The sequence below is a fragment of the Pan troglodytes genome, chromosome 23 (genome assembly GCF_028858775.2).
Source record: "Pan troglodytes isolate AG18354 chromosome 23, NHGRI_mPanTro3-v2.0_pri, whole genome shotgun sequence".
Taxonomy (NCBI): Eukaryota; Metazoa; Chordata; class Mammalia; order Primates; family Hominidae; genus Pan; species Pan troglodytes.
The window spans coordinates 43,772,633-43,799,984 of NC_086016.1; the positions used below are offsets into that span (position 1 = coordinate 43,772,633).

The window sequence follows — 27,352 nt, forward strand, 5'->3', positions numbered from 1 at the left end:
CTCCTTGGTTTCTCAACTCATGATGCTGCCATCACTTCATAGGCAGCACCTGCAGGAAGATTTGCTGAGGGAAGGTTGAAATGAATAGGAAAAATGACATGTCTTCAGTGTTTGTGGACCCCCCAGCTCCTGTAGCCACAGGTGAAGATGGGGCATCTTCCCTGCCTGGAGCCCAGTCCACCTCATGAGAACATCAGTGTCAGATTCAAAAAAAGGCCACTGGGGACGCATTGCAGATGGCCTCAGCCTGGTGCCAGTCATCACCAGCCTGTCTGTGAGATCAAGGCTGACACTAAGCTAGGAGGGGGATCTGTGTGTGACAAACTCAGCCTTCAGAAGAGCCTCTGACAGGGAGTAACAGGCTGAAACCCACAGATGAAATGTAATAGGACATTTACATATAATCCTTGAGCACTTCTATATGACAGCAGAGAGTAGAGGACTGTGGTTCGGGGTGGAGGTACTGGTGTGGGAGGGAGCTGAGACCTGCTTGTCTGGGTGAGCACCGAAGTCAGGGTGTGATGTGGCTGCCAAAAAGTGAATGGAGCTGTAGGTAGGTTTCATATTAGGATGGGGATAGGGAGATGGGAAGTGGGAGTTCCCAAGAGTAAAGGGATATGTTCTATAGATATCTACAGTGTGATGTTGCACTGATGAGGCCTGGGAGAATGCAGAAGCAGCATCTAATCTTGCCTTGAGAGGTTAAGGAAGGCTTCAAGGGGGAGATGAACTTTGAGCTGAATTTTTTTCTTTTTTTTTTTTTTTTTTTTGAGACAGGGTCTCACTCTGTCACCCAGGTTGAAGTATAATAGCATGATAACTGCTTACTGCAGCCTCTACCTCTCGGGCTCAGGCGATCCTTCCACCTCAGCCTCTCGAGTAGCTGGGACTACCAGTGTGTGCCACCATGCCCAGCTAATTTTTTGTATTTTTTTGTGGAGAGACGGGGTCTCACCACATTGCCCAGGTTGGTCTTGAACTCCTGGGCTCAAGCAATCTGCCTGCCTCTGCCTCCTAAAGTGTTGGGATTACAGGCGTAAGCCACTGCGGAGGCCTGAGCTGAATCTTGATTGCTGACGGGGACTAGAGGAGTTAGCTAAATGAAGTGATGTGAGAGAGGGGATGTGGCAAGTGCAGGGAACTGCACTTCATTCGACTGTTAAAGTTCCCTTGGGAAGGTGGTGACGATGTTCAAAGGATGGATCCCTTTGAAATCCTAAAGTCTTTCTGTGATGTGCAGCTGTAGGCTGCTTGCCTGATGTTTGTCTACATGGAGGGTGTGAATGTGCCTTAAGGTTTGTCACTGTGTTTCTTTCCATTGGTTGTAATATCAGGGATACTTAGTTTGTGCTTGCTCCCCAAGACTGACATCTGAAATAGCCAGTCGCAGGCTACCACCTATGACAAGTGTGAGTGTTTTGCGACAGGCCGACTGGGGACTTTCATCTCTTGCAGTAAGCAAGCTGTGTGGGAAGTGCAGCCCCACTGACGTGGACATCCTGCAGCCCTCCTTCAACTTCCTGTATTGGAGCCTTCATCAGACCACACCCAGCAGTCAGAAAAGAGGTGCAGGGGCCCGGGCTGGGACAGTGAAGAGTGCTGGGCAGTCTGTGGTCCTCTCTACCTCAACTTTTTCATCTTAAAAAAACAAATAGGGTTGTGTGTGTGGCTGGTGGTCATAAGGTCCTTTCTGGCTCTAATAACCTGAGCTTCTGTTATGAAGCTGGGACCCTTAGAGCCTCAGGATGATCCTCTGTTTGTTTGTGAAGCCCCCATCAGGTGCTAAGCACCATAGTGGCACTTAGCTGAAGCTCCTCTGTAACTCCTGTGGGCCCTGCCTTGCCCACCCCCGACAGCTGCTGCAGTGCTCCTGAGCAGCACAGGCCTGATGGAGCTTCTGGAGAAGATGCTGGCCCTCACCTTGGCAAAGGCAGATTCTCCCAGGACTGCACTCCTCTGCTCTGCCTGGCTGCTCACTGCCTCCTTCTCTGCCCAGCAGCACAAGGGCAGTTTGCAGGTTAGTCTTTAACTCCTGTGGCTTTGAGGCATGGGGTGGCACTCAAAGGAGTGTTGAAGATCCTGAGTTCTGGTCCCAGCTCTGGGGGCTTATTAGCTGTGTGACCTTGGCAAGGTATTTACCCTTTCTGAGCTCAGTTTCCTTACCTACAAAATGGGGAAAGCATCTCAGGATTGTTGTGAGGTTGTTTTATATTAATCCACTTAACACATAAAGTTTACCTACACTCCAGGCTCTATTCTTGGCACAGAGGAATAAAAAATGAATATAGCATGTGTCCTACCCTTAGGGAACTTGTAGTCTTTAAGGATAAGATTGTACTCAGCAAAGATAGTGGGGGAAGGCATTCCAAGTAGAGAGAACAATATGAGCAAAGGCATGAAGCTGCACAAATTCAGGACACGCTCTGTATATTTGGGGAGTGGTGAGGTGCTCTGTGTGATGAGAAGGTGGGGAATGAATGGAGCAGAACAGACCAGATGGGGAGGCAGAAGCCAGCCTGCGACCTTAAAGTGCAGCATGGCAAGCCGTGGAATGCCACACATGGTTAACTGTCATTATTACAGAAGGTGATGCAGGGAAGAGAAGAGCAGTGGACTTATCCACAGAGCACCTCCTTCCCCTCAGCCCCTCCCTCTTGTAGGGCCTTGTCATCACAGTGCCCTGCGTGAGCTCCTCTGTGGGCTACTTCTCATGGAAACCATCTGCTAGCCTCTGTGGTATCCTCACACTGCGCCCAATACTGTGCCAATCTAGTGATGGGCACACAGAAGTGACATGAGTTTTAAACTTTGGCCTCTAGAGGGGCAACAAGCTGTGGCAAATCTATGCTCTGGCAAATCCTGCAGGTTGTTGCCTGTGGTTGGTTTAGGACAGAAACCTTTCCTAATTTTCCGTATGAGGCTGCTGGGCTCATCCAGCTGTCGGCAGTCACCTGCCTAGGAGAAAACTTGCATTTTGTCCTTGGCTCTGCCCTGGCCCTCAGCTCACACCTAGGCAATTACCTGCTCCTAGCTACCTCCAGTGCCCTAACTCAGGCCTGGTCATTCGTCCTCCCCACTAATGTGACCTAGTTACAGTCTCCTGGCCACCCGCCTCTTCCCTCCTCTGCATGTCCTATCATTGCAGCCACAGTCTGTCCTCACACCCCTTCTGCCCAAGCTCCTTCAGCAGCCTTTTTGTCCTCCTCTAGGCCTGGCCCTCTGCAGCCTTACTTTCTGCCATTCCCACCCACCTTCCCTGTCCTCTGGCCAGGCATTTGTGCTTCTCCCAGTCAGCTATGCTCCTTCACATTGCCATACCTTTTTTTTGTCTGTTTTGTTTATTATTAATAGACTTCATTTTTAGGACAGTTTTAGATTTATAGAAAAATGGTGCAGGTAGTACAGAGAGTTCCCATATAACACCCCCCCTCACCCCCGACACACATACACAGAGTTCCCTGTTATTTTATTTTTTCAGACAAAGTTTTGCTCTAGTTGCCCAGGCTGGAGTGCAATGGTGTGATCTCGGCTCACCGCAACCTCTGCCTCCTGGGTTCAAGCGATTCTCCTGCCTCAGCCTCCCTAGTAGCTGGGATTACAGGCATCTGCCACCACACCCAGCTAATTTTGTATTTTTAGTAGAGACGGGGTTTCTCCAAGTTGGTCAGGCTGGTCTTGAACTCCTCACCTCAGGTGATCCACCCACCTCAGCATCCCGAAGTGCTGGGATTATAGGCGTGAGCCACTGTGCCCGGCTTGTCTTAATTTCATAGATGAAGAAAGTAAGGCATGCTGAGAGAGGTGCAGTAACTTGCCCAAGGCCATACAGCTGACAGGTAGCAAAGCCAGGATTTTATTTTATTTTTTAAAGAAATGGAATCTGTCATCCAGGCTGGAGTGCAGTGGCAGTATCCCAGCTCACTGCAGCCTTGGCCTCCCAGCTCAAGTGATTATCTCACCTCAGCCTCCTGAGCAGCAAGAACTACAGACACATGCTACCATGCCCAGATAATGTTTTTGTATTTTCTTGTAGAGATGGGTTTTCGCCATGTTGTCCAGGCTGGTCTTGAACTCCTGGGCTCAACGAATCCTCTCACCTCAGCCACCCAAAGTGCTGGGATTACAGGTGTAAGCCACTGTACCTGACCTGAGAGCCAGGATTTTGATTTGGCCTGTCTGACTCCAGATCTTCTGAGTTAGGTGTATAGTGAACAGAGCCAGAGACTGAACCACAGATGAGGCCAGAGAAGGCTGTCTGATGGAGGAGGCCAGTGAGGATGGGGGAGATTTGGAAGAAAAAGAGTTCTCCAGGTTTGGACTTGATTCTTCTCATGCTCCTGAAGCCAGGGCTGGTGCAGCTTGGAGGACTCTGTGTGGCCTCCTCCGTCCCCTTTTGATGCAGTGGATATGTGGGGGGAGGTGACAGAAGAGATTTTCAGGCAGGTTATTTTCTGCCTAGGCTTCCAGAACATGGGGGTTAGCCCTTTACCCTGTGCCCTGCCAGGTTCACCAGACACTCTCTGTGGAAATGGACCAAGTATTGAAGGCTCTCAGCTTTCCAAAGAAAAAGGCTGCACTGCTCTCAGGTATGGGTCCACAAGTCTCCAGCAGAAGAAAAGCTTTTTCCCTAGGTTTTCAGATAAGACCAGCGCCCTGACCAGCCAATGGTCACTCCATAATTGTCTCATCTTCATTGTCTCCCATCCTGTGACAGAGCTGGGTGGGAGGTGGGAAGGAGACAGGAACTGGGTGTAAGGAATCTCCTGCTTCCAGCTGCCATCTTATGCTTCCTGCGGACAGCCCTGCGACAAAGCTTTTCCTCTGCCCTGGTAGCCCTGGTGCCCTCAGGGGCCCAGCCACTGCCAGCCACCGAGGACACTGTCCTAGCTCCACTGCGAATGTCGCAAGTCCGGTCCCTGGTCATTGGGCTGCAGAATCTCCTGGTGCAGGTAAGGCCCTTGCTGAGTGGGGCTTGCTTCTCCCAGGACAACAGCAGGAAGGGGTGGCTGCCTGTCGAGAGCCTGATATTCCTACCAGGGCTTGGAGGGTGGATTGAGTAAGACTTTTTTAAAAAAATTATTTCTATTATTATTTATTTATTTATTTATTTATTTATTTATTTCCAGACAGAGTTTCGCTCTTGTTGCCCAGGCTGGAGTGCAGTGGCGCGATCTTGGCTCACTGCAACCTCCGCCTCCCGGGTTCAAGCAATTCTCCTGCCTTAGCCTCCCGGGTAGCTGGGACTACAGGTGCCTGCCACCACACCTGGCTAATTTTTGTATTTTTGGTAGAGACGGGGTTTCACCATGTTGGCCAGGATGGTCTGAATCTCTTGACCTCGTGATCCGCCTGCCTCCGCCTCCCAAAGTGCTGGGATTACAGACGTGAGCCACCGCGCCCGGCATTTTTATTTTATTTATTTATTTATTTATTTTTATTATTTTTTTAGACAGAGTCTAGCTCTCGCCCAGGCTGGTGTGTGGTGGCGTGATCTCGACTCACTGCAAGCTCTGCCTCCCGGGTTCACACCATTCTCCTGCCTCAGCCTCCCGAGTAGCTGGGACTACAGGCAGCCACCACCACACCCGGCTAATTTTTTGTATTTTTAATAGAGAAAGGGTTTCACCGTGTTAGCCAGGATGGTCTTGATCTCCTAACTTCATAATCCTCCCGCCTCGGCCTCCCAAAGTGCTGGGATTACAGGTGTGAGCCACTGCACCCGGCCTATTTATTTATTTATTTTTGAGACAGAGTTTCGCTCTTGTTGCCTAGGCTGGAGTGCAATGGTGCAATCTTGGCTCACTGCAACCTCCGCCTCCCAGGTTCAAGTGATTCTCCTGTCTCAGCCTCCCGAGTAGCTGGTATTACAGGTGCATGCCACCATGCCCGGCTAATTTTTGTATTTTTAGTAGAGATGGGGTTTCCGCATATTGGTCAGGCTGGTCTCGAACTCCTGACCTCAGGTGATCCACCCGCTTCAGCCTCTCAAAGTGCTGGGATTACAGGAATGAGCCACCACACCTGGCCTATTTTTATTTTTTAAATACAGATGGGTTCTTGCTATATTTCCAGGCTGGTCTCGAACTCCTGGCCTCAAGTGATCCTCTTACCTTGGCCTCCAGAAGTGCTAGGATTACAGGCATAAGCCACTATTCCCTGCCTGGGTGAGACTTTTAAAGCTACAGTGACAGAAACAAAACTCAATTTGGCTTATAACTGAGAAGTCCTGGGGTCAATACTGGCTTCAGGCACAGCTGGATCCCAGAAGCTCAGACAAGGTCATCAGACTCTTTCCATCTATTGGCTTTGCATTCCTCACTGTCAGCTTTATTTTTATGAGATAGTAGGATGACCAGCAGTAGCTCCTAGCTTATATCCTCTAGGGAAAAAAGATTTCTCTTTCCTCATAGTTCCCAGAATTGAGTCTCATTAGGCTGGCTTGGGTAATATGCCAGTCACCATGGCTGGGGCATGGGATGCCCTGATTGGCCTGGCTTGGGTCAGTGCCCTCTCCTGGAGGCCAGAGCATGTGGTCAACTCTCCATAGCCCAGGTGGACTGATCCTAAGAGAGGGATGGTTCCCCATGGGAAAACTGCTACCAGAAGAAGGAGGGGATCCAGAGCAAGCAAAAGCATGTCTACCTCCAAGGGGTTTGTGTTTTATGGCTTAGGAGACACTTGTAGATCAGTGTTTATGTAGCCATCATATCCCGAGCCCTGACCCAATGTCATGGCCTATGAAGGATACTGGGGGCCCCAGGAAGATGTCCCAGGAGTGGGCCCTATGCTGAGTTAGCGGTTGCTGAGTCTTGTCCTGTGGCACATCCTTGCACAAGGCTTTGTGCTCTTTAGGGATCAAACATCTATCCTATTATAGCACTTAGCTCTCTGTTTCAAGTTTCCATTTTCATATCACTATTCCCCCAACCAGGCTGTGATATACTCAAGGGCAGAGTCTGGGTCTGGTTAATCTTTGTGTGTCCTTCCCCTTGTGGGTTTAAAGCTAATTTAGAATTCAGGAATCAGATGAGAACCAAAACATAAGCTTTATTGCTGGTAAACATCACAGTAGAATATTGGCTGGGACTCTGGAACAGAATGGGCTTTTTTTTCCTGCAGTTTTTCAAACATACAGCAATGAGAGAGTTTTACAGTGAACATTCATACACCCAACACCTAGATTCTACTAATAACATTTTATTATACTTGCTTAATCATATCTGTCCAAAATGAGCTTTTTAAAACACCCTCCTTCTTGCCAGACCAGGGGTCCACAGGTGGGAAAAACTGTGTTTGCATTATGGACACTTAGCCAGCTGGCCAGGATCTTAAGAGTTTAAGTTCATGGGAGCATAATCTTTAATACCTTAATCCTGCCCTGATGGCACAGTAGATCTTAAGCTAGTATCTTGCCTGCTAGATAAAACCTTCCTTGGGTGAGGAGGGCCAGTTAGGGAAATGCTTTCTCCCTAATGTTTCTAAAAGCGCTGATGTTCCTGTTTTAAGATTCAGAACAGGAGGTGTAGGGGGAATGATTTCCCAATACCCAGCACAGAGCTTGGCACAAAGTTGGCATCTGGGAATGTTTGTTGAATGGATGAAAACCACAGAAATTAACATTACATGATCCCAGCCATTTAGGCACTCACAGATTATAGGAAGCACAAATAACTACATCTAATACCAAAATGACCTATTAGCAGTTAAGCATTCCTAATACAAAAGTCCAAAATCCGAAATGCCCAATGAGCATCTGCTTTGAGCATCATGTTGGTGCTCCAAAGTTTTGGATTTTGGGATATTTCAGATTTCAAATTTTTAATTACAGATACTCAACCAGTATTTGTTTTTTTGTTTGTTTTTGAGATGGAGTCTCGCTCTGTCACCCAGGCTGGAGTGCAGTGGTGCAATCCCAGCTCACTGCAACCTCTGCCTCCTGAGTTAAGTGATTCTCCTGCCTCAGCCTCCCAAGTACCTGGGACTACAGGTACGCACCACAATGCCTGGCTAATTTTGTATTTTTAGTAGACATGAGGTTTCACCATGTTGGCCAGGCTGGTCTCGAACTCGTGACCTCAAGTGATCCACCTGCCTCGGCATCCCAAAGTGCTGGGATTACAGGCGTGCCCAGCCTCAACCTGTATTGGAAGGCTGCACAGGAGAGGTAGCATTTGAACTGGGCCTTGAGTGATGAAAAAGCCTTCTTCAAACCAATAGCCTAAACACTAGGGTGGGGTGCCAGTGAGGTTTGTGGGTTTTTTTTTTTTTTTTTTTTTGAGACATAGTCTTGCTCTGTCACCCAGGCTGCAGTGCAGTGGTATGATCCCAGCTCACTGCAACCTCCACCTCCTGGGTTTAAGCGATTCTTCTGCCTCAGCTTCCTGAGTAGTTGGGATTACAGGTGTGTGCCACCATGCCTGGCTAATTTTTGTATTTTTAGTAGAGACAGGGTTTCACCATGTTGGCCAGGCTGGTCTCAAACTCCCAACCTTAGGTGATCTGCCCACCTCGGCCTCCCAAAGTGCTGGGATTACAGGTGTGAGCCAACGTGCCCAGCCACCAGTGAAGTATTGTATAGCACTTTCACCATTCGCCTCTCATGCCCAAGAGCCTAGGTGTCTCCCTGGCCTGTGACACTCAACTCTGCCTCTGGCAACTGTTTATTTTTATTTTTGAGATAGGGTCTTGCTGTCGCCCAAGCTAGAGTACAGTGGCATGATCATGGCTCACTGCCACCTTAACCTGCTGAGCTTAAGTGATCCTCCCATCTCAACCTCCTGAATAGCTGGGACTACGGGTGTACACCACCATGCCCAGCTAATTTTAAAATACTTTTGTATTGGTAGTAAGGCCAGGCGCGGTGGCTCATGCCTGTAATCTCAGCACTTTGGGAGGCCAAGACGGGCGGATCACTTGTCAGGAATTTGAGGCCAGCCTGGCCAACAGGGTGAAACCTCATCTCTACTAAAATACAAAAAAGTTAGCCGGGCATGGTGGCGCGCACCTGTAATCCCAGCTACTTGGGAGGCCAAGGCAGGAGAATCACTTGAACCCGGGAGGTGGAGGTTGCAGTGAGCCAAGATCATGCCAGTGCACTCCAGCCTGGGTGACAGAGCAAGACTCCATCTCAAAAAATAAATAAATAAAAAATAAAATACTTTCGTAGAGATGATATCTCACTATGTTGTCCAGGCTGGTCTTGACCTCCTGGGCTCAAGCAATCCTCTGGCTTTGGCCTCAGAAAGTGCTAGGATTACAGGTGTGAGTCACTGCACCTGGCCTTGTTTTAATTGTAGTAAACTATATATAACATACAATTTAGTATTTTAATCATTTTAAGTATATGGGTCAGTGGCATTAAGTACATTCACATTGTTGTGCAACTTTCACCATCATCCATCTCTAGATCTTTTCATCTTCCCAAACTGAAACTCTGTACCCATTAAACAATTCCCCAGTCCCCTCCCCCAGCCCCTGGCATCTACCATTTTACTTGCTATCTCTATGAATTTGACTACTGTAGGGACCTCATGTAAGTGGAATCCTGTATTTGTCTCTCTGGTAGTTTTTGACTGTCTGTCCTCAACAGTCCCTGGGAAGGGGAACCCAACCTGAGAAGCTCATGACTCCCCCTGTAGAAGGTGCTGGGCCTACCCTGCTTATGGGAGGGTATTGCTGAGGAGCCTGTCTTAGCCTCACAGTGACTGCCCTATAATTGCCTAGTGAACAGGACCAAGTAGGCTTTTCCTTTTTTCTCTCACTGTCACACTCTCGAGAAATTTCCTGGCCTTCTTTGTTCAGCCACAATGTCCCCTCTGTCACTGCCCAGGACCTCATGGCTATAGCTAAGCCTCCTTCATTCCCTTCAACCAGTTTGTTGTTTAAAAATAGTTTGTTTGTTTCTTTGTTTTGTTTTTTGAGACAGACTCTCATTCTGTTGTCCAGGCTGGAGTGCAGTGGCGTGATCTTGGCTCACTGCAACCTCTGCCTTCCAGTTGCAAGAGATTCTCGTGCCTCAGCCTACCAAGTAGCTGGGATTACAGGCACCTGCCACCATACCTGGCTAATTTTTTGTATGTTTAGTAGAGACAGGGTTTCGCCATGTTGGCCAGGTTGGTCTCAAAACTCCTGGCCTCAAGTGATCCGCATGCCTTGGCATCCCAAAGTTCTGGGATTACAGGTGTGAGCCACTGCACCCGGTCTTAAAACTCGCTTTTTATTCATTTCTTCATTCATTTGTTCAATGATTCATACATTCAGCAAATATTTATTCCACAGTAACCCAGCAGTAGAGGAAATCCCTCTTCCTTGAGCTCCCAGAATGGTTCATTCAGCTGTGAATTGAGTATCACATTATCATATTTTATTATATGATAGTGGTTTACATTATCTTCTTCCACAGAACTGAAAACTTCTTTTTTTCTTTTTTTTTCTGAGACAGAGTCTCACTCTGTCACCCAGGCTGGAGTGCAATGGCGTGATCTCGGCTCACTTACAACCTCTGCCTCCTGGGTTCAAGTGATTCTCCTGCCTCACCCTCCTGAGCAGCTGGGACTACAGGCTCCCGCCACCATGTCTGGCTAATTTTGTATTTTTAGTAGAGACAGGGTTTCACCATATTGGCCAGGTTGGTCTCGAACTCCTGACCTTGTGATCCGCCCACCTCAGCCCCGAAGTGCTGGGATTACAGGCGTGAGCCACCACGCCCGGTCTGAAAACTTCTTTTAGGCAAAAATGCCCCCTGTGTGGGAAGTCAGAGGAGGCTTCACGGAGAAGGTGACATTTGAACTCAGCCTTGAAGGGTGTCTAGGCAGAGGTATAGAGGGAAGGGCATTCCAGCAGGACAACAGCATGTATAAAATCACATATTCTGAAAGTGCATGCTGGGGTGTGGGGTGTGATGAAGCAGAAAATGAGACAAAAAGCTGGGCAGAGCCAAACTGAGCCATGCCTCATACACTAGGCTAAGAATCACTGTGCGAACTGTGGAAGGACATCTATCAGACTGTGTGTTTGAAAGTTATCTCTCGGGCTGGGTACTATGGCTCATGCTTGTAATCCTAGCACTCAGGGAGGCCAAGGTGGGTGGATTGCTTGAGTCTACGAGTTCCAGACCAGCCTGGGCAACACAGCACAACCCTATCTCTATAAAAAATACAAAAAATTAGCTGGACGTGGTGGCACATGCCTGTAGTTCCATCTACTCAGGAGGCTGAGATGGGAGGATCACCTAAGCCCAGGAGGTTGAAGCCAAAGTGAGCTGTCATCATGCCACTGAGCTGCAGCCTGGGTGACAGAGTGAGACCTGTCTCAAAAGAAAAAAAGCAAGTTCCCTCTCAGCCACAGTGGGAAAGATGGGGGCAAGGAGAGTGCCTGGAGGTAAGGCAACTGGTGAACAAGAGGCTGTACATGCAGATGACAGCTAGGCCATCCTCATACCCATGAGGGTGGCTAAAATAAGAACACAGATAATAGCAAGTGTTGACAGGAGGTGGAGAATGTCCACACAAAACCTTGTATCTGAATGTCCATAGCAGCACTATTCATAATGATGAAAAAGTGGAAACAACCCCAATGTCCATCAACTGATGAACGGACAGATTGTATATCCATACAATGAAATACTATTTGACCATACAAAGGAATGAAGTACTGACACATGCTACAACATGGATGAACCTTGAGAACATTAAGTGAAAGAAGTCAGATACAAAAGAGCACATATTATGATTCTGCTTATGAGAAATGTCTGGAAAAGGCAAATTCATGGAGACAGAAAGTAGATTAGTAGTTGCCTAGGGCTGAGTGGAGAGATGGAGGAATGAAGAGTGACTGCTGAGTATGGGGTTTCTTTTTAGGGGTGATGAAAATATTCTTGAATTACATTGCTGTGCAACTCTATGGATATAATTTTTAAAAACTACTGAATTATATCCTTTAAAGGATGAGTATTATGGTTTGTGAATTATATCTCAATAAAACTATACTTTTAAAAACTGGTGTCAAGGGAGAAAAATGACAGTGAAGCCTAAGCTAGGGCTCTGGGTGCTGGTCCTCCTTGACACCTCTGGGCCAAAGCAGCCTGGTGGCACCAGCACTACAAACTGAGTGCTGATCAGCTATGCAGAATCTTCAGCAGTTGGGTGGCCCAGTGCAGTGCAGTGGAAGGTACAGTATCTAGAGTCACGGGAATCTGTGTCAAAGCCCCTGCCCAGCCTCTGACTCTGAAAATGTTTAGCAAGTCACTTTTTACTAATCTTTATGTTCTCCATCTGCAAAATAAAAGGCTGACATGAGAACAGCCTCTATTCCCCCAGGAATGGAGCACGGTGGAGGAAAGTGTTAGTTGAAATAAGAGTAGAGAGAGTGTCCAGGGTCCACCATGCTGGGTCACTTGGGGTGAAGGGGCAGGTCAGTGGCAGCAGAGGGCTGTGAAGAAGGGCTGTGGGCACTGGAGTGATAAGGGTGGTTATGGGGGTGATAAGTGTATGTTTAACTTTATAAGAAGCCATCAAATTGTTTCCCAAAGTGGTTGCACCATTTTATCTTCCCACCAGCAATGTATGAGTGCCAGCTTCTCCACATTCTCCTCAACACTTGGTGTTGTCAGTCTTTTTAACTTTAGCTATTGGTAGATGTACAGGGGTACCTCATAGTAGTTTTAATTTGCATTTCCCTAATAACTAATGATAAATATTTTCATGTGCTTATTAGAGCATACAATTTTGATGAAAGGTCCTGTTGCTTTAAAAAAAAAAAAAGGTTGAAACCCACTGGCTTAAGTAAACTGTGAGGCTCTGTAATCTATAAATCTTTTAGTGTGGCCCAGGGTCCATCTTCTTTTCTGAAACAAAGCATTCTTTTTTTTTTTTTTTTTCCAGATAGAGTCTTGCTCTGTTGCCCAGGCTGGAGTGCAGTGGCATGATCGTGGCTCATTCTGCTCCCGGGTTCAAGCAATTATCTGCCTCAGCCGCCCAAGTAGCTGGGATTACAGGCGCCCACCACCACGCCCAGCTAATTTTTTGTATTTTTAGTAGAGACGGGGTTTCACCATCTTGGCCAGGCTGAACTCCTGACCTCGTGATCCACCCACTCAGCCTCCCAAAGTGCTGGGATTACAGGTGTGAGCCACCACGATGGAGTTTCGCTCTGTCGCTCAGGCTGGAGTGCAAGTGGTGCAATCTCAGCTCACCGCAACCTCCGCCTCCGGGGTTCAAGCGATTCTCCTGCCTCAACCTCCTCAGTAGCTGGGACTACAGGTGTGCACCAACACACCTAGCTAATTTTTGTATATTTAGTAGAGATGGGGTTTCACCATGTTGACCAGGCTGGTCTCAAACTCCCGACCTCAGGTGATCCAGGCGCTTTGGCTCCCAAAGTGCTGGGATTACAGGCGTGAGCCACTGTGCCTAGCCCAAAGCACTGTCCTGAATGTAGGTAAATCACACAGTATAAGCACTGTGCTCTGTATGAGGGTGAGAGATGAAGCCAATAAACATTTCTTGATTATCTACAGGGCTATAATCCCAAATCTGAAATTCTGAAATCCAAGTAACTCTGAAAACCAAATGTTTTTTCTTGGTTGGCACCAAAAGCCATTGGTAGCAAAACCTGACCTGATTTTTTTTTTTTTTTTTTCTGCAGAAGGACCCTCTATTGTCCCAGGCCTGTGTTGGCTGCCTGGAGGCCTTGCTTGACTACCTGGATGCCCGGAGCCCAGACATTGGTAGAAACTCTCCACATTATCTGATGTTCCCATGAGAGAGATTAGAGGGAGCAACACCCTTCCACCCTCCTGCTCCAGCCTTCCATTCCCTTGTGTGACTTATACTTGTTTTGTTTAATTCTTTTAGCAGGACTGCAAGGGCAGTCATGCCCATTATACAGATGGGATCAATAAGGTTCAGATAGGTCAAATGATGTGCCCAACCAAGGTCACAGTGCTCTTAAGCGGCAGAGCCCTTCTTACTGCCTGCCTTCCACAATCATGGCGTATATAGTTTCACCGAGCCAGTCAACATAAGTGGATTAGAAGCCCAGGGAAGAACCCTCCTTGGGTCAGCTTGTTCAGTGCCCTGCCTCTAACTGGGTAGCCCCTTTTTAAGCCAATAGGAGAAGGTCCTCTTGAGCAATGTCCCAAGGCAAGGCCTTGGAAGCATTAACAACCCAGTGTTTCTTGAAGCTCTCCACGTGGCCTCCCAGCCTTGGAATCGGTTTTTGCTGTTTACCCTCTTGGATGCTGGAGAGAATTCCTTCCTCAGACCTGAGATTTTGAGGCTCATGACCCTGGTAAGTGCAGAAAGGATATCTTGTGGTCTGAGGAGTGTCATGAGCTGGGTGGTGCTGAAGAGGCCAGGGTCTCCTTACTTTAGGTAACCCTAATCCTTAAAGAAGGTGGAAGGGCTCGGCAGGCCTTCACCCTACAAGAGACTTGCTGAAAGAATTCCTCTGAATGCCCATATCTCCTCACTCCAGGGGACTCCGACACCCTTTCCCCTATTTCTCTCATGACATGTTGACCAGGGCCTGTCTACCACATGCCAGGTCTGCTAGATACTAAGGATATCAATGAACCAGATACTCTGCCTTTAGGGTCCCTCAGTCTAAAGAGGACGACAGACAAGTAAACTAGTAATGTAAATATGATGCTACAAGTGGTAGAGTAGAGGAGATGCTAACTGTGGGGCACACAGTAAGTGCCCCTTGAATAAATAACAAAGCAGCAGGCCTAAGAATGACAGCAGAGTGGATCAACAAGTACATCAGTGGTTGGTGTAGGAACAAAGAGGAAAGAGTAATTGCTTCTCAGCAGTGAAGGTAACATTTTAGCTGTGGCTTGAGAGATTAATAGGCAGAGAGGAGGAAAGGTATTCCAGGTAGTGAAGTACAAACAACAGGTACAAGAGCACATGGTGGTATGTCGGGAGCCACACGTAGTTCATTTTGGCCATGAGTGTTCAGTGCAAGGTTGGGTAGGAGGGAACCAAGGCCAAAGGGGTCAGGAGGGCCAGCTCTCTCAGGATCTCACAGGTTGCCTTACTTACCCCACTTCCCCATGACACAGTCCCACCTCTGCCCACTAACTCTGAGCTCCTTGAAGGCAGGCAGGTTCTGTGGGCTTCAGGACAGTGTCTCCTAAAGTTGGGGCATAGCAGTTGTCTATGATGAAGGAGATGCCAAATCACTGGGTGTTTGGGGGTTTCTCTTTCTGGGCCAGTTTATGCGGTACCGGAGTAGCAGTGTCCTCTCTCATGAAGAGGTGGGTGATGTTCTGCAAGGTGTGGCTTTGGCTGACCTGTCTACCCTCTCGAACACCACACTCCAGGCCCTGCATGGCTTCTTCCAGCAGGTGGGTGGGAAGGGGAGGCCATGCAGCCACTGTAAAGCTAGACCCTCAAGACCATCTTCTCTTGGAGGGTGGGAGCTCTGGCCACAGCAGCCAAGGAATGGGAGGAGGGAAGTACAGAGGATGGAGGCAGTTAGGGCCTGTGTGGAATGGGCACTGAGGAGGCCTGTCTTCCCTGCCCTCTTCTCCCTGCAGCTCCAGAGCATGGGACACCTGGCTGACCACAGCATGGCCCAGACCCTGCAGGCCTCCTTGGAGGGCCTTCCCCCTAGCACCTCCTCAGGCCAGCCACCCCTGCAGGACATGCTGTATCCTTTCTTGCATCTATGATGAAGGAGATGCCAAGTCACTGGGTGTTTGGGGCTTCTCTTCCTGGGCCAGTTTATGCGGTACCGGAGTAGCAATGTCCTCTCTCATGAAGAGGTGGGTGATGTTCTGCAAGGTGTGGCTTTGGCTGACCTGTCTTGGCCTGGGCAAGCTCTCCCAGGCCATAAGAAGCTGTGGCATCATGCTTCAGGACCTAGGTGCATTAGTCTTCTAAAGTAAGCAGGGGTCAATTAACAGTGTTGACAACAACAATGCCGTGTCCTGTTAATATTAAGTTCCTACAGAAAGCAGGTACATTACATGCATTTTACATATATATATATATTTATTTATTCATTTTTGAGATGGAGTCTTGCTCCGTCACCCAGGCTGGAGTGCAGTGGCACGATCTTGGCTCACTGTAACCTCCGCCTCCCAGGCTCAAGCGATTCTCCTGCCTCAGCCTCCCGAGTAGCTGGGACTACAGGTGCCTGCCACCACGCCTGGGTATTTTTTTTTTTCCTATTTTTAGTAGAGACAGGGTTTCACCACATTGGACAGGCTGGTCTCGAACTCCTGACCTTGCGATCTGCCCCCCTCGGCCTCCCAAAGTGCTGGGATTACAGGCATGAGCCACCATGCCCGGCTACATGCATTATATTTAATCCTCACATCAGCTAGGAGTGTTAAGGTACTTGTAGTACAGGTTGAGCATCCCTAATACAAAAATTAGAAATCCAAAGTGCTCCAAAATCTGAAACTTTTTGAGTGCTGATGTGATGCTACAGGTGGAAAATTCCATACCTGACTTCACATGATGAGTTGCAGTCAAAATGTAGCCAAAACTTTGTTTCATGAATAGGCCAAGTGCGGTGGCTCACGCCTGAGGCCAGGAGTTTGAGACCAGTCTGGCCAACATGGTGAAACCTCATCTCTATGAAAAATACCAAAATTAGCTGGGTGTGGTGGCATGTGCCTGTAGTCCTAGCGACTCGGGAGGCTGAGGCACAAGAATCGCTTGAATCGGGGATGCGGAGGGCAGTAAGCCAAGATCACACCACTGTACTGCACCCTGGGCGACAAAACATGACTCTGTCCCAGAAAAAAAACAAAAAATTTTGTTTCATGAATAAAATTATTATATTTTTTACATTCTTTTTATTTTTTTTTTTAAGACAGTGTCTTGCTTTGTCACCCAGGCTGGATTGCACTGGTGTGAACATAGCTCACTGTAGCCTTCACCTCCTGGGCCCAAGGGATCCTCCCGCCTCAGCCCTCCGAGTAGCTGAGACTACAGGTGCACACCAGCATGCCTGGCTAATTTTTGTAGATACAGGGTTTCACCATGTTGCCCAGGCTTGTCTCAAACTCCTGAGCTCAGGTGATCTGCCTGCCTTGGCCTCCCAAGTGCTGGGATTACAGGCATGAGCCACTGTGCCTGGCCCATGAACAAAATTATTTAAAACTGCATAAAATTACCTTCAGGTGGCCGGACGCGTGGCTCACGCCTGTAATCCTAGCACTTTGGGAGGCCAAGGTGGGTGGATCATCTGAGGTCAGGAGTTCAAGACCAGCCTAGCCAACATGGTGAAACCCTGTCTCTACTAAAAATACAAAAATTAGTCGGCTGTGGTGGCACACGTCTGTGGTCCAGCTACTTAGGAGGTTGAGACAGAAGAACTGCTTGAACTTGGGAGGCAGAGGTTGCAGTCAGCTAAGATTGCAGCACTGCACTCCAGCCAGGGCGACAGAGCAAGACTCCGTCTCAAAAAAATAAAAAATTACCTTCTGGCTATGTGTACAAGGTGTATATAAAACAAATGAATTTTGTGTTTAGACTTGGGTCCCATCCCCAACATATCTCATTATTATAGGCAAATATTACAAAATTCGAAAAAAAATCTGAAATACAAAACACTTCTGGTCCCAAGAATTTTGGATAAGGGATACTCAACCTGTACCTACCTCCTAGGGTTGTAGCAAGGACTTAAATGAGTTAATATATGTAAAGCACCAAAAACAGCTCCTGGCTTGGTGTGAATGTTATATTGGTGTCTGTTATTATTCCTACTCCCTTTCCAAATAACGAAACTGAGGCCAGAGACATTCAGTCGTGCCCAGAATCACAGAGCTAGTGATACAATCAGGATTTGACCTCAGATTTGCCTGTCTCCAAAGCCACATCACCGAACTCAGAAAGGAGCTAGTCCTTCCCCCATGAGCTTTGGAGACAGTTGCCCAGGCGCAGTTGGTTCAAGTGATCCTCAGCCCAACACACACACACACACACACACACACACACACACACACAGTGTGTGTGTGTCTGTGTGACTGCCATGTTCTTAAGAAAGCTTGGATGGCCGGGTGCAGTGGCTCACGCCTGTAATCCCAGCACTTTGGGAGGCCAAGGTGGGCAGATCACCTGAGGTCAGGAGTTTGAGACCAGCCTGGCCAACATGGTGAAACCCCATCTCTACTAAAAAATACAAAAATTAGCTGGGCGTGGTAGCGTGAGCCTGTAATCCCAGCTACCCAGGAGGCTGAGGCAGGAGAATCACTGGAACCTGGGAGGCAGAGGCTGCAGTGAGCCAAGATCGCGCCACTGTACTCCAGCCTGGGGGGCAGAGCAAGACTCCGTCTCAAAAAAAAAGAAAGCTTGGGGGCCGGGCGCAGTGGCTCACACTGTAATCCCAGCCAAGGTGGGTGGATCACTTGAGGTCAGGAGTTCTGAGACGAGCCTGGCCTACATGGTAAAACCCCATCTCTACTAAAAATACAAAAATTAGCTGGGCATGGTGGTGCATGCCTGTAATCCAAGCTACTTGGGAGGATGAGGCAGGAGAATCACTTGAACCTGGGAGGTGGAGATTGCAGTGAGCAGAGAGCCGAGATTGTGCCACTGCACACTCCAGCCTGGGTGGCAGAGTGAGACTATGTCTCCAAAAAAAAAAAAAGCAAGCTTGGGGCTGTGGCAGTGGTCAGAGGCCCTCTGGTAGGTGGCTGGTTGCACCCAGAGACACTGCAGTCCAGAGATACTGCAGTCCAGAGGTGTGTGTGAGGGTAGTTTGCTTCCTCCGCACCCCTCTGGTTGCCTCCCTGGCTCTCTTCCTTGCCCCTTCTGTGCAATAGTTCACTGTTGAATAGCAACTACCTAGCCCAGGTGTTCAGGACCCAATTTCAGAATCCATCCCACTATTCTCAGGAGCATCTCTGTTCTTGCCTGACCATTCTTGACTGTTTTGGGCTCTGGAAGTGTGATGCCCCCATGGTTGGCCCCACTTCTCTGCTGTTTTCCTCTCATGTATTGCTGCCAGCTGCCTGGGAGGGGTGGCTGTATCCCTGTCCCACATCAGAAACTGATCCTCAGGACTTGAAGGCCCAGAAGTGGAGAGAGAATGAGACCTGGAGACAAAGGGCATAATTGTTGGGGAAATGGATGACAGCTGAAGCTATTCATATGGAGCCATATACTCCATTGTTGAAATAGAATAAGGAAATAAAATGATACACTCACATACCTGCGTGAGCTCTCCAAAAACACTGTACTACCTTGTCTACCAGGAGCTGGTTTCTCAGCCAGTTGGATAAGGGATTGTTTCAGCAAGGAGACTGATGGCCTCCTCAGGGAGGGAGGGACGGGACAGGATTTGTTCTTGTAACAGCATTCAAGGAGTCAGCTGGGTGCCTCAGCTGTACTCAGAGAACACCAGTCAGGCCATCCTGGGGCTGGCAGGGCAGAGAAAGGCCTAGGGGTTGGGGCTGCTGCGATTCAACAGCTCCCAGAGGCACTTGACCTGCTCCCTCGCCTCACGTGGAGGTGGATAGAGGTAAACTTTCCAGGCAAGGGGGGTCAAATTCTCAGCTTTCCTATCAGAACGAAACTGTCCCAGCCTCAGCCCTTGTCTGGCTAAAGTAGGTCCCCTCTGTCCCTTCCCGTACAGCCGTCATCAGAACTGGTGTTTTATGCACCCTCGTGGGTAGATCCTGGGAATGCATGTCCAGCTTGGTCCCCGGCATGAGGTCTGCGCTCGACAGTGCCTGCCCTGCGCCTGTTCTGGGGAGCTCAGCCCAGACCGGGCCTCCAGCTCCCTTCCCGCCCGGCAGGGGCCCCGGGCCCGGAGATGGCCACGCCACGCTGCCTTCTCGGGTCTGACTGTCCTGATCCTGCGCAAAAGTGGGGCTGCACTCGGCCTAACGAACGGACGGGGAAGCCCCCGCCGCACTTGGCTTATTAGTTGGTGGACCGGAGGGGCAAGGAGGGGATGCCCGAATCCTGCACTGAGTCTCTGAGGTCCTTAAAGAAGAAAAAAAGTGCTAGTCACCGCCCACTAAACTCACGTTGCGATCTAAAGTTTAAAAACTCGGCCACAGACGACGACACAGTTTCGGGGAGGGCGCGCAGAAGGTCGCCCGGCCGACAGGAGCTGGGACCCCAGTTTGCTGATTCACGCCTTACATTGGGCACAGACCCCACCCACAGATTTAACTTCCTCCAACACAAGCTAAATCCAGGGCCACGTACCCGGGGACCGCAGGAGGGACAGGACGAGGATGGTGCCCACAGCGCGCTGGAGGCACGCCAGAGCCTGGAGGGGTGGGCAGGGGCGGTGGAGCGGGGCCGGAAGTGAGGCTAGCGGAGCCCCGCGGTCGCGGCTCGCGCTCATTGGCCGGGAGCAGCGCGGTGGGCGGGACGGAGCTCGGCGGTCTGCGCTCGGTTGCTAGGCGGGTGCTCCCGCTTTCAGTTGCTTTGCTGTTAGCCTGTTGGACCTTCGAGCCTAGCTGCTCGCACAGGACTCGGCCACCTGCCCTTCCTGCACCGACTGGCCAGGTAGGTGGCGGTAGGGGCCGCGGGCTGCAGGTTCCCGGGAAGGATAATGAGAGAACCGAGGGCCTCGAACCGGCTGCAGGTGGTGGGGAAGGAGTTTCGTGGACCTGGACGCCTCTGTTCCTTGAGAAGGCTCGCTCCCTCCTCCGGGAGCTCCGAAGGCTCGGGGTCAACCACCTGGGCCCCCGACCCCGGTAGCCGGCTCAAGGCCCGCCACTACCTGGTACCTCTGCAGGAGTTCAGAGCCTCATGCTGAGCCAGGAGGAGCTCCGGGTGACGCATACGGCAGGATCGGGATTGAGAGGCTGAAAAAGTGAGTTTAACAGTAGAGAAAGCAGGACCTGTCCCGCAGGCTGCTGTTCTGGCTTTTCTTTCCCACTACCTGCTTCAGTCATTGCCAGCTGTCTGGTATTCTCCTTGGCCCCTAAAGTTTTGCCCTAGCCTCCTTCTGGTTCCCTTGAGTTTGGAGCAGGAGGTGGAATGTGGGGGGTCCTGGGTGAACTTGGACTATTCCTTCTCTAGGTTTCACTTATCTCGTCTGCTTGGGGGTAGGGGGTTCTCCGGATGATCTCTGCAGCCCCTCACTGTCTGTAACTGAGCATCTCTCCCCTGGGGCAGGTGTCCTGGTAGTTCAGTAGCCAGCTCTGATCTCAGGTAGCCTGTGCTCATTTAGAAAGAGTCAGAAGACAGAGCACTGGACTTAGAGCCAAACAGACTCTTGGTTCAGCCTGGGAATAGCTGTGTGACTTTGGGCAGTCACCTCATTTTTCTGTGCCTTGATTTCACATTGGTAACATTGGGGAGTTGTAATCTGAGTGTGAGACCTCTTCTGACCACTTTATGTAATCTTGTACCTGACCGACACCCTCTCATCCCTCTGTGCTTATTTTACAAGTTTATTGATCAACTCTTATCCCTACTAGAGACAAGTACCATGAGTGCAGAGATTTTTGCTTATTTATTGCTGTATTCCCGCCTCTAGAACAGTGCCTAGAGTGTGGTAGGTACTGTCAACCTAAATAGCAGACTGAGAGACTCTAAAAAAATGATGTTTACTTGGGAATAGACATTGTAGTGACAATATGTGTGCCATAGTAACCTGTGTCCATATTTGGGGAGGTAAAGGAAGACAAAGGTTTTGAAAAGGAAAAATGAGGATTACATGATTATTTTGAGATAGTTATCCTTGGCTACAAGGATGAATAGCAAGAGTGGTGCCAGTCTGAGGTTGGACAGGCAGTTGCAGGGCAGATGTCCTCACTGAAAGATTTTTCTGTGTAAGTTTGCAGTGGCCTTTGTGCAGGGTTGTGGTTTTTGCATTTTTTCTGATCTTGTTATCAGTCATTTGTGCATAAGAACCCTCTTTTCACGACCTTCCTCGGTTTTATTTGTCAGAGTTGTTGTTCTTGTTTTTTCCCATTGGAGAATCATGCTTTAAATTTGTCAGAGTTTTTAACACAAACGACTCTGTTTTGATTCTAACAACTTTCATATTTCCCCCTTTTGGTCAAGATCTTTCTCCAAAAACTTTACTGATCAGTCATCCTGTAGTTAGGTCCCTCAGTGCTGGGACAGACCTATCTTGGGTTGTTGGTCTCTTGCCATGTTGGAGACTAGGAGTCTCCAGTTGGAGACTGGTGACTAGGAGTCAGTGTCAAAACCCTTGTAGTGGTTGGGAGCAGGGGCTCACGTCTGTAATCCCAGTACTTTGGGAGGTCAAGGAGGGAGTATCACTTGAGTCCAGAAGTTCAAGACCAGCCTGGGCAACCGCCAAGGCGGGCGGATCACCTGAGGTTGGGAGTTCGAGACCAACCTGACCAACATGGAGAAACCCGTCTCTACTAAAATACAAAAAAATATATAAATAACGTCCAGGCGCGGTGGCTCACACCTGTAATCTCAGCACTTGGGGAGGCCGAGGCAGGCGGATCATGAGGTGAGGAGATCGAGACCATCCTGGCTAACACGGTGAAACCCCACCTCAACTAAAAATACAAAAAATTAGCCGGGCGTGGTGGCGGGCGCCTGTAGTCCCAGCTACTTGGGAGGCTGAGGCAGGAGAATGGCGTGAACCCAGGAGGCAGAGCTTGCAGTGAACCGAGATCGCACCACTGCACTCCAGCCTGGGCGACAGAGCAAGACTCTGTCTCAAAAAAATAAAAAATAAAAAAATAAAAAATAAATTAAATAAAATACAAAAATTAGCCGGGCGTGGTGGCACATGCCTGTAATCCCAGCTACTAGGGAGGCTGAGGCAGGAGAATCGCTTGAACCTGGGAGGTGGAGGTTGCGGTGAGCCGAGATCGCACCATTGCACTCCAGCCTGGGCAACAAGAGCGAAACTCCGTCTCAAAAAAAAAAAGTTATCTGGGCATTGGTTGGGGAGTGTGCAGGAGTCAGTTGGGTAGAGGATCACTTAAGCCCAGGAGTTTCAGGTTATAGTGAGCTATGATTGTACCGCTACACTCCAGCGTGGGTGACAGAGCGAGACCCTGCCTCAAAAAACCCCAAATACCTTTTAGCCACATTTGAGCAGCAAAGGAGGTTTGGAAGGAGTGGCTCTCAAGGTATGTCTACCTGGAGTTCATTGTTAAGTTCAATTTTGGCTGTTCCATAGGCATTTGCTGTCATTGCAAACTTCTGGGCCAGCATTATTCTGTCAGGAGTGATACTTCAACAAAAATTTAAAAAGTAATAGGTATAAAGTTTAAAAAGAAAATAGGGCTGGGCACGATAGCTCACCCCTATAATCCTGGCACTTTGGGAGGCCAAGATGGGCAGATTGCTTGAACCCAGGAGTTCGAGACCAGCCTGGCCAAGATCATGAAACCTCGTCTCTACAAAAAATTCAAAAATTAGCCAGGCATGGTGGTGCACATCTGTAATCCCAGCTACTCGGGAGGCTGAGGCAGGAGAATCACTTGAACCCGGGAGGCAGAGGTTACAGTGAGCCAAGATGGTGCCACTGCACTCCAGCTTGGGCTACAGAGTGAGACTCTGTCTCCAAAAATAATGTAAAATAAATAAATAGGAAAATAGGAAGTAATAGCAATGTGATAATCTCAGTTTGCATAATAGTTCTGAGAGGGCCAGCGTGGTGGCTCACACCTGTAGTCCCTGCACTTAGGGAGGTCAAGGTGGGTGGATTGCTTGCACCCAGGAGTTCGAGACCAGCCTGGGCAACTTGGCAAAACCTCATCTCTACAAAAACAAGTACAAAAATTCTTCAGGCATGGTGGCATGAGCCTGTAGTCCCAGGCTACTGGGGAGGCTGAGGCAGGAGGATTGCTTGAGCCTGGGAAGTCGAGGCTGCAGTGAGCCAAGGTGGCACCACTGCATTCCAGCCTGGGCAACAGAGTGAGACCCTGTCTCAAAAAAAAAAAAAATCCTGAGACATGAACCTAGGCTTAAAGACAACCAATTGAATAAATCAAATGACCATTGGGAATTAGATGAGACCTATTGTAACCATCAGGCCTGCTTTATTTTTTGTATTTGGATCTCAGCTTCCCAGAGGAATGTATCCAGGTACAGTATGTAGTATTAGCAATAGCACCAACATTTGTGAATAGATAATATAGCTCAGTTTTTACCACCTACTATGCCATAACTGGGTTGAGTTAAAACAGAGAGTGAGCAACAGATTTTTGGGGTGGTGGTGTTTGTTGTTTGTGAGCAACAGTTCTGTTAGGGATATTGCCAAAGTCATCCATTAGGTGGCCTAAAGGATCTCTTGAGTCAGGTTCTGTCAAGTTACCAGCAGAAGCTACTGATTGTGAAATTTCAATTACACCATTATCCTGCCAAGTGAAAAAAAGGAGACATTAAAACGGGTAAGAGTCCGTCGGGTGCGGTGGCTCACGCCTGTAATCCCAGCACTTTGGGAGTCTGAGACGGGTGGATCACGAGGGCAGGAGATGGAGACCATCTTGGCTAACATGGTGAAACTCCGTCTCTACAAAAAATACAAAAAAAATTACCCGGGCGTGGTGGCGGGCACCTGTAGTCCTAGTTACTCAGGAGGCTGAGGCAGGAAAATGGCGTGAACCTGGGAGGCGGAGCTTTCATTGAGCCGAGATTGCACCACTGCACTCCAGCCTGGACGACAGAGCCAGACTCCTACTCAAAAAAAAAGAAACGAGTAAGAGTCTCAAAATGATATGGAATCTTGTTCCAGTGTCTTCGGAAAAGCTATCTACAGTATGAAACCATCAACTTCTTATCCTGGTTTGCAGTTTGAATGTCTCTGGTTATGGCATTGGGATGTTTGGTGAACTTCCTGTGTGACCCATACATTAGGCACAAGGCTTGTCCCTTAAAGTTCATCTAGTTTCAACTTATAGGGCTTCAGGAACAGAGCAGTGCCAATTTTTAATAATTTCATGAAAGAAAGTTAGATTGGAGGAATCTAGAATTCAGGAGCTAGTCCAGTATACAAGTAGATAATGAGAACTCAAAAACAATGCACAGGGCTACAGTCTAATAACAGATGTACTATAGCTTTTTTTAGAAACAAAATTTTCTCTTTACAGTGATCACATAGGAATAACAGATTTAAAAACCATTTAAGGCTAGGAAGCAAAACCAAGGCAGACTTTAGATTTTACTTAACAGTCTTAAGGTTCCTGGGCCTGCCAGGAAGTGACAGATTTTACTCATTCACTGTAAGGCTGGGAATCTTTGAAGGCAGGCTTTCTATGTACATTCTCAAGTATGATATTCTAGTTAAAGCCCTGGTAATATAAGCAATATTTGTTGTATTCTGTTATAAGAGAGAACAGGCTGGGCACAGTGGCTCACGCCTGTAATCTCAGTACATTGGGAGGCCAAAGTGGGCAGATCGCTTGAGGCCAGGAGTTCGAGACCAGCCTGGCCAACATGGTGAAACGCTGTCTCTACTAAAAATACAAAAATTAGTCAGACATGGTGGTGCTCGCCTGTGATCCCAGTTACTGGGGAGGCTGAGGCGCAAGAATCACTTGAACCTGGGAGGCGGAGGTTGCAAGATCTGAGATCGTGCCACTGCACTCCAGCCTGAGCAACAGAGTGAGACTCTGTCTCAAAATAAAAAAAAAAGAGAGAGAGCGAAGTCTTACTGGACTTTTGCAAATAACCACATTGCCGTAAGAATACTCATGAATAGACCAGCATGGTGGCTCACGCCTGTAATCCTGTCACTGTGGGAGGCCATGGCAGCCTGATCACTTGAACCCAGGAGTTCAAGATCAACCTGGGAAACATGCCCAAACCCCATCTCTACTAAAAAATACAAAAATTAGCTGGGTGTAGTGGTGCATGCCTGTACTCCCAGGCCCTTGGGAGACTGAGGAAGGAGAATTGATTGAGCCTGGGAGGTCAAGGCTACAGTGAGCCATGATTATACCACTGTACTCCAGAGGGAGACCCTGTCTAAAAAATAAAAAATAAAATAAAAAAAAGAATACTTTTCTTGAATAGTTTTCAAATTTTAGATGGGTTAAATAGGGAGAAAAAGTAAATGTTTCCACCTCTCTTTACAAAAGTATTTCTTATGGAATTGCTGTAAACTATAGATAGCTTAAGAGAAAAAGTTTCCTTAAATTTAGAAAACAAAACAAGTAAAGAACCAATAATATTCCAAATATATGTCATAAACACATTACTCTGGCAGGGTGGCTCATGCCTGTAATCTCAGCACTTTGGGAGGCCAAGGCAGGAGGATTGCTTGAGCTCAGGAGTTTGAGACCAGCCTAGGCAATATAGCAAGATCCTACCTCTACAAAAAGATTGTAAAAATTATAATAGCTGGGCATGGTGACATGTGCTGGTAGTCTCAGCTATACAGGATGTTGAGGTAGGAGGCTTGCTTAAGCCCAAGAGGTTGAGGCTGCAGTGAGCCTGGATGACAGAGTGAGACCCTGTCTCAAAAATAAATAAATAAATACAGAAAAGAAAAGAAAATTATCTTCATCAGTTTTTAATTGAGTTCTGTTTGATTTTGATTAGAGATTTCAGGAATTCATCAGTTTCTTCATTAGAGTTCTGAAAATTCTTTATTTAGTCTATAGATCTTAAAGTTTTTAAGTTTTTAGATACTTGTATTTAAGATTACTTGTTAGAGTCTTTTTATGAATCTGATTGCAAATGCTCTTAGAGAAGAATCAGAACCACAGATGACAAAGACTTGGAACAACCATGGTTGAAAATCTTTTTTTTTAGGCGACTAATTTTTTTTTTTTTTATTCGCAGTCTCGCTCTGTTGCCCAGGCTGGAGTGCAGTGGTGCGATCTCGGCTCACTGCAACCTCTGCCTCCTGGGTACAAGCGATTCTCCTGCCTCAGCCTCCCAAGTAGCTGAGATTACAGGCACATGCCTCCACGCCCGGCTAATTTTTTTGTATTTTTAGTAGAGACGGGGTTTCACTGTGTTAGCCAGGATGGTCTTGATCTCCTGACCTTGTGATCCGCCCACCTCGGCCTCCCAAAGTGCTGGGATTACAGGCATGAGCCACCATGCCTGTCCCCATGGTTAAAAATCTAATGGAAGTTCATTATAATCAGCAATGGACAAGGAAATTTGTCAATTTGTTATTTATGTGTCGCAAGCAATACAGAAGGTTACCAGGGTGTAAAAACAAAAAAATCTTAACCCTTTCATAGCTCAGGTTTTATGAAAAAGTTGTGAATTTCATCAGACACAGGAAGAGTGTGTCCAAAGTTATGAGTTTCCATCATATTATAGTGGAATGTAAACAAGAAAACTAGTACCAGCCAGGCACGGTGGCTCACGACTGTAATCCCAGCACTTTGGGAGGCTGAGGCGGCGGATCACCTAAGGTCAGTAGTTCAAGACCAGCCTGGCCAACATGGCAAAACCCCGTTGCTACTAAAAATACA

The 27,352-nt window shown here is 48.2% G+C and overlaps 2 protein-coding genes across 37 annotated transcripts in view; both read left to right on the forward strand.

Annotated features, from left to right (window-relative positions):
* Positions 1-19,167, forward strand: part of MEI1 (meiotic double-stranded break formation protein 1) — a 99,263-nt gene extending 80,096 nt beyond the window's left edge. For 17 of the 30 annotated variants that reach the window (XM_063807950.1, XM_063807934.1, XM_063807940.1 and 14 more), the window contains 9 exons: positions 1,456-1,566; positions 1,857-2,017; positions 4,505-4,586; positions 4,774-4,949; positions 13,645-13,726; positions 14,183-14,289; positions 15,218-15,349; positions 15,542-15,654; positions 18,967-19,167. In XM_063807950.1, coding sequence (XP_063664020.1) covers positions 1,456-1,566; positions 1,857-2,017; positions 4,505-4,586; positions 4,774-4,949; positions 13,645-13,726; positions 14,183-14,289; positions 15,218-15,349; positions 15,542-15,654; positions 18,967-19,012 — 1,010 coding nt within the window. In that variant the 3' untranslated portion in view covers positions 19,013-19,167. Of the gene's footprint in view, positions 1-1,455; positions 1,567-1,856; positions 2,018-4,459; positions 4,587-4,773; positions 4,950-13,644; positions 13,727-14,182; positions 14,290-15,217; positions 15,350-15,541; positions 15,655-18,966 lie in introns of all 30 variants that reach the window. The other 13 variants (XM_063807946.1, XM_063807948.1, XM_063807932.1 and 10 more) reach the window with 2 other exon arrangements.
* Positions 19,168-20,301: 1,134 nt separating this feature from the next.
* The window catches only part of CCDC134 (coiled-coil domain containing 134), a 32,338-nt gene continuing 25,287 nt past the window's right edge, over positions 20,302-27,352 (forward strand). For 2 of the 7 annotated variants that reach the window (XM_016939294.4, XM_063807951.1), the window contains exons 1-2: positions 20,392-20,480; positions 20,713-20,790. The gene's annotated coding sequence lies outside the window, so the exon portion shown is untranslated. Of the gene's footprint in view, positions 20,481-20,606; positions 20,791-27,352 lie in introns of those variants that run through there. The other 5 variants (XM_054675567.2, XM_016939293.4, XM_001170122.6 and 2 more) reach the window with 5 other exon arrangements.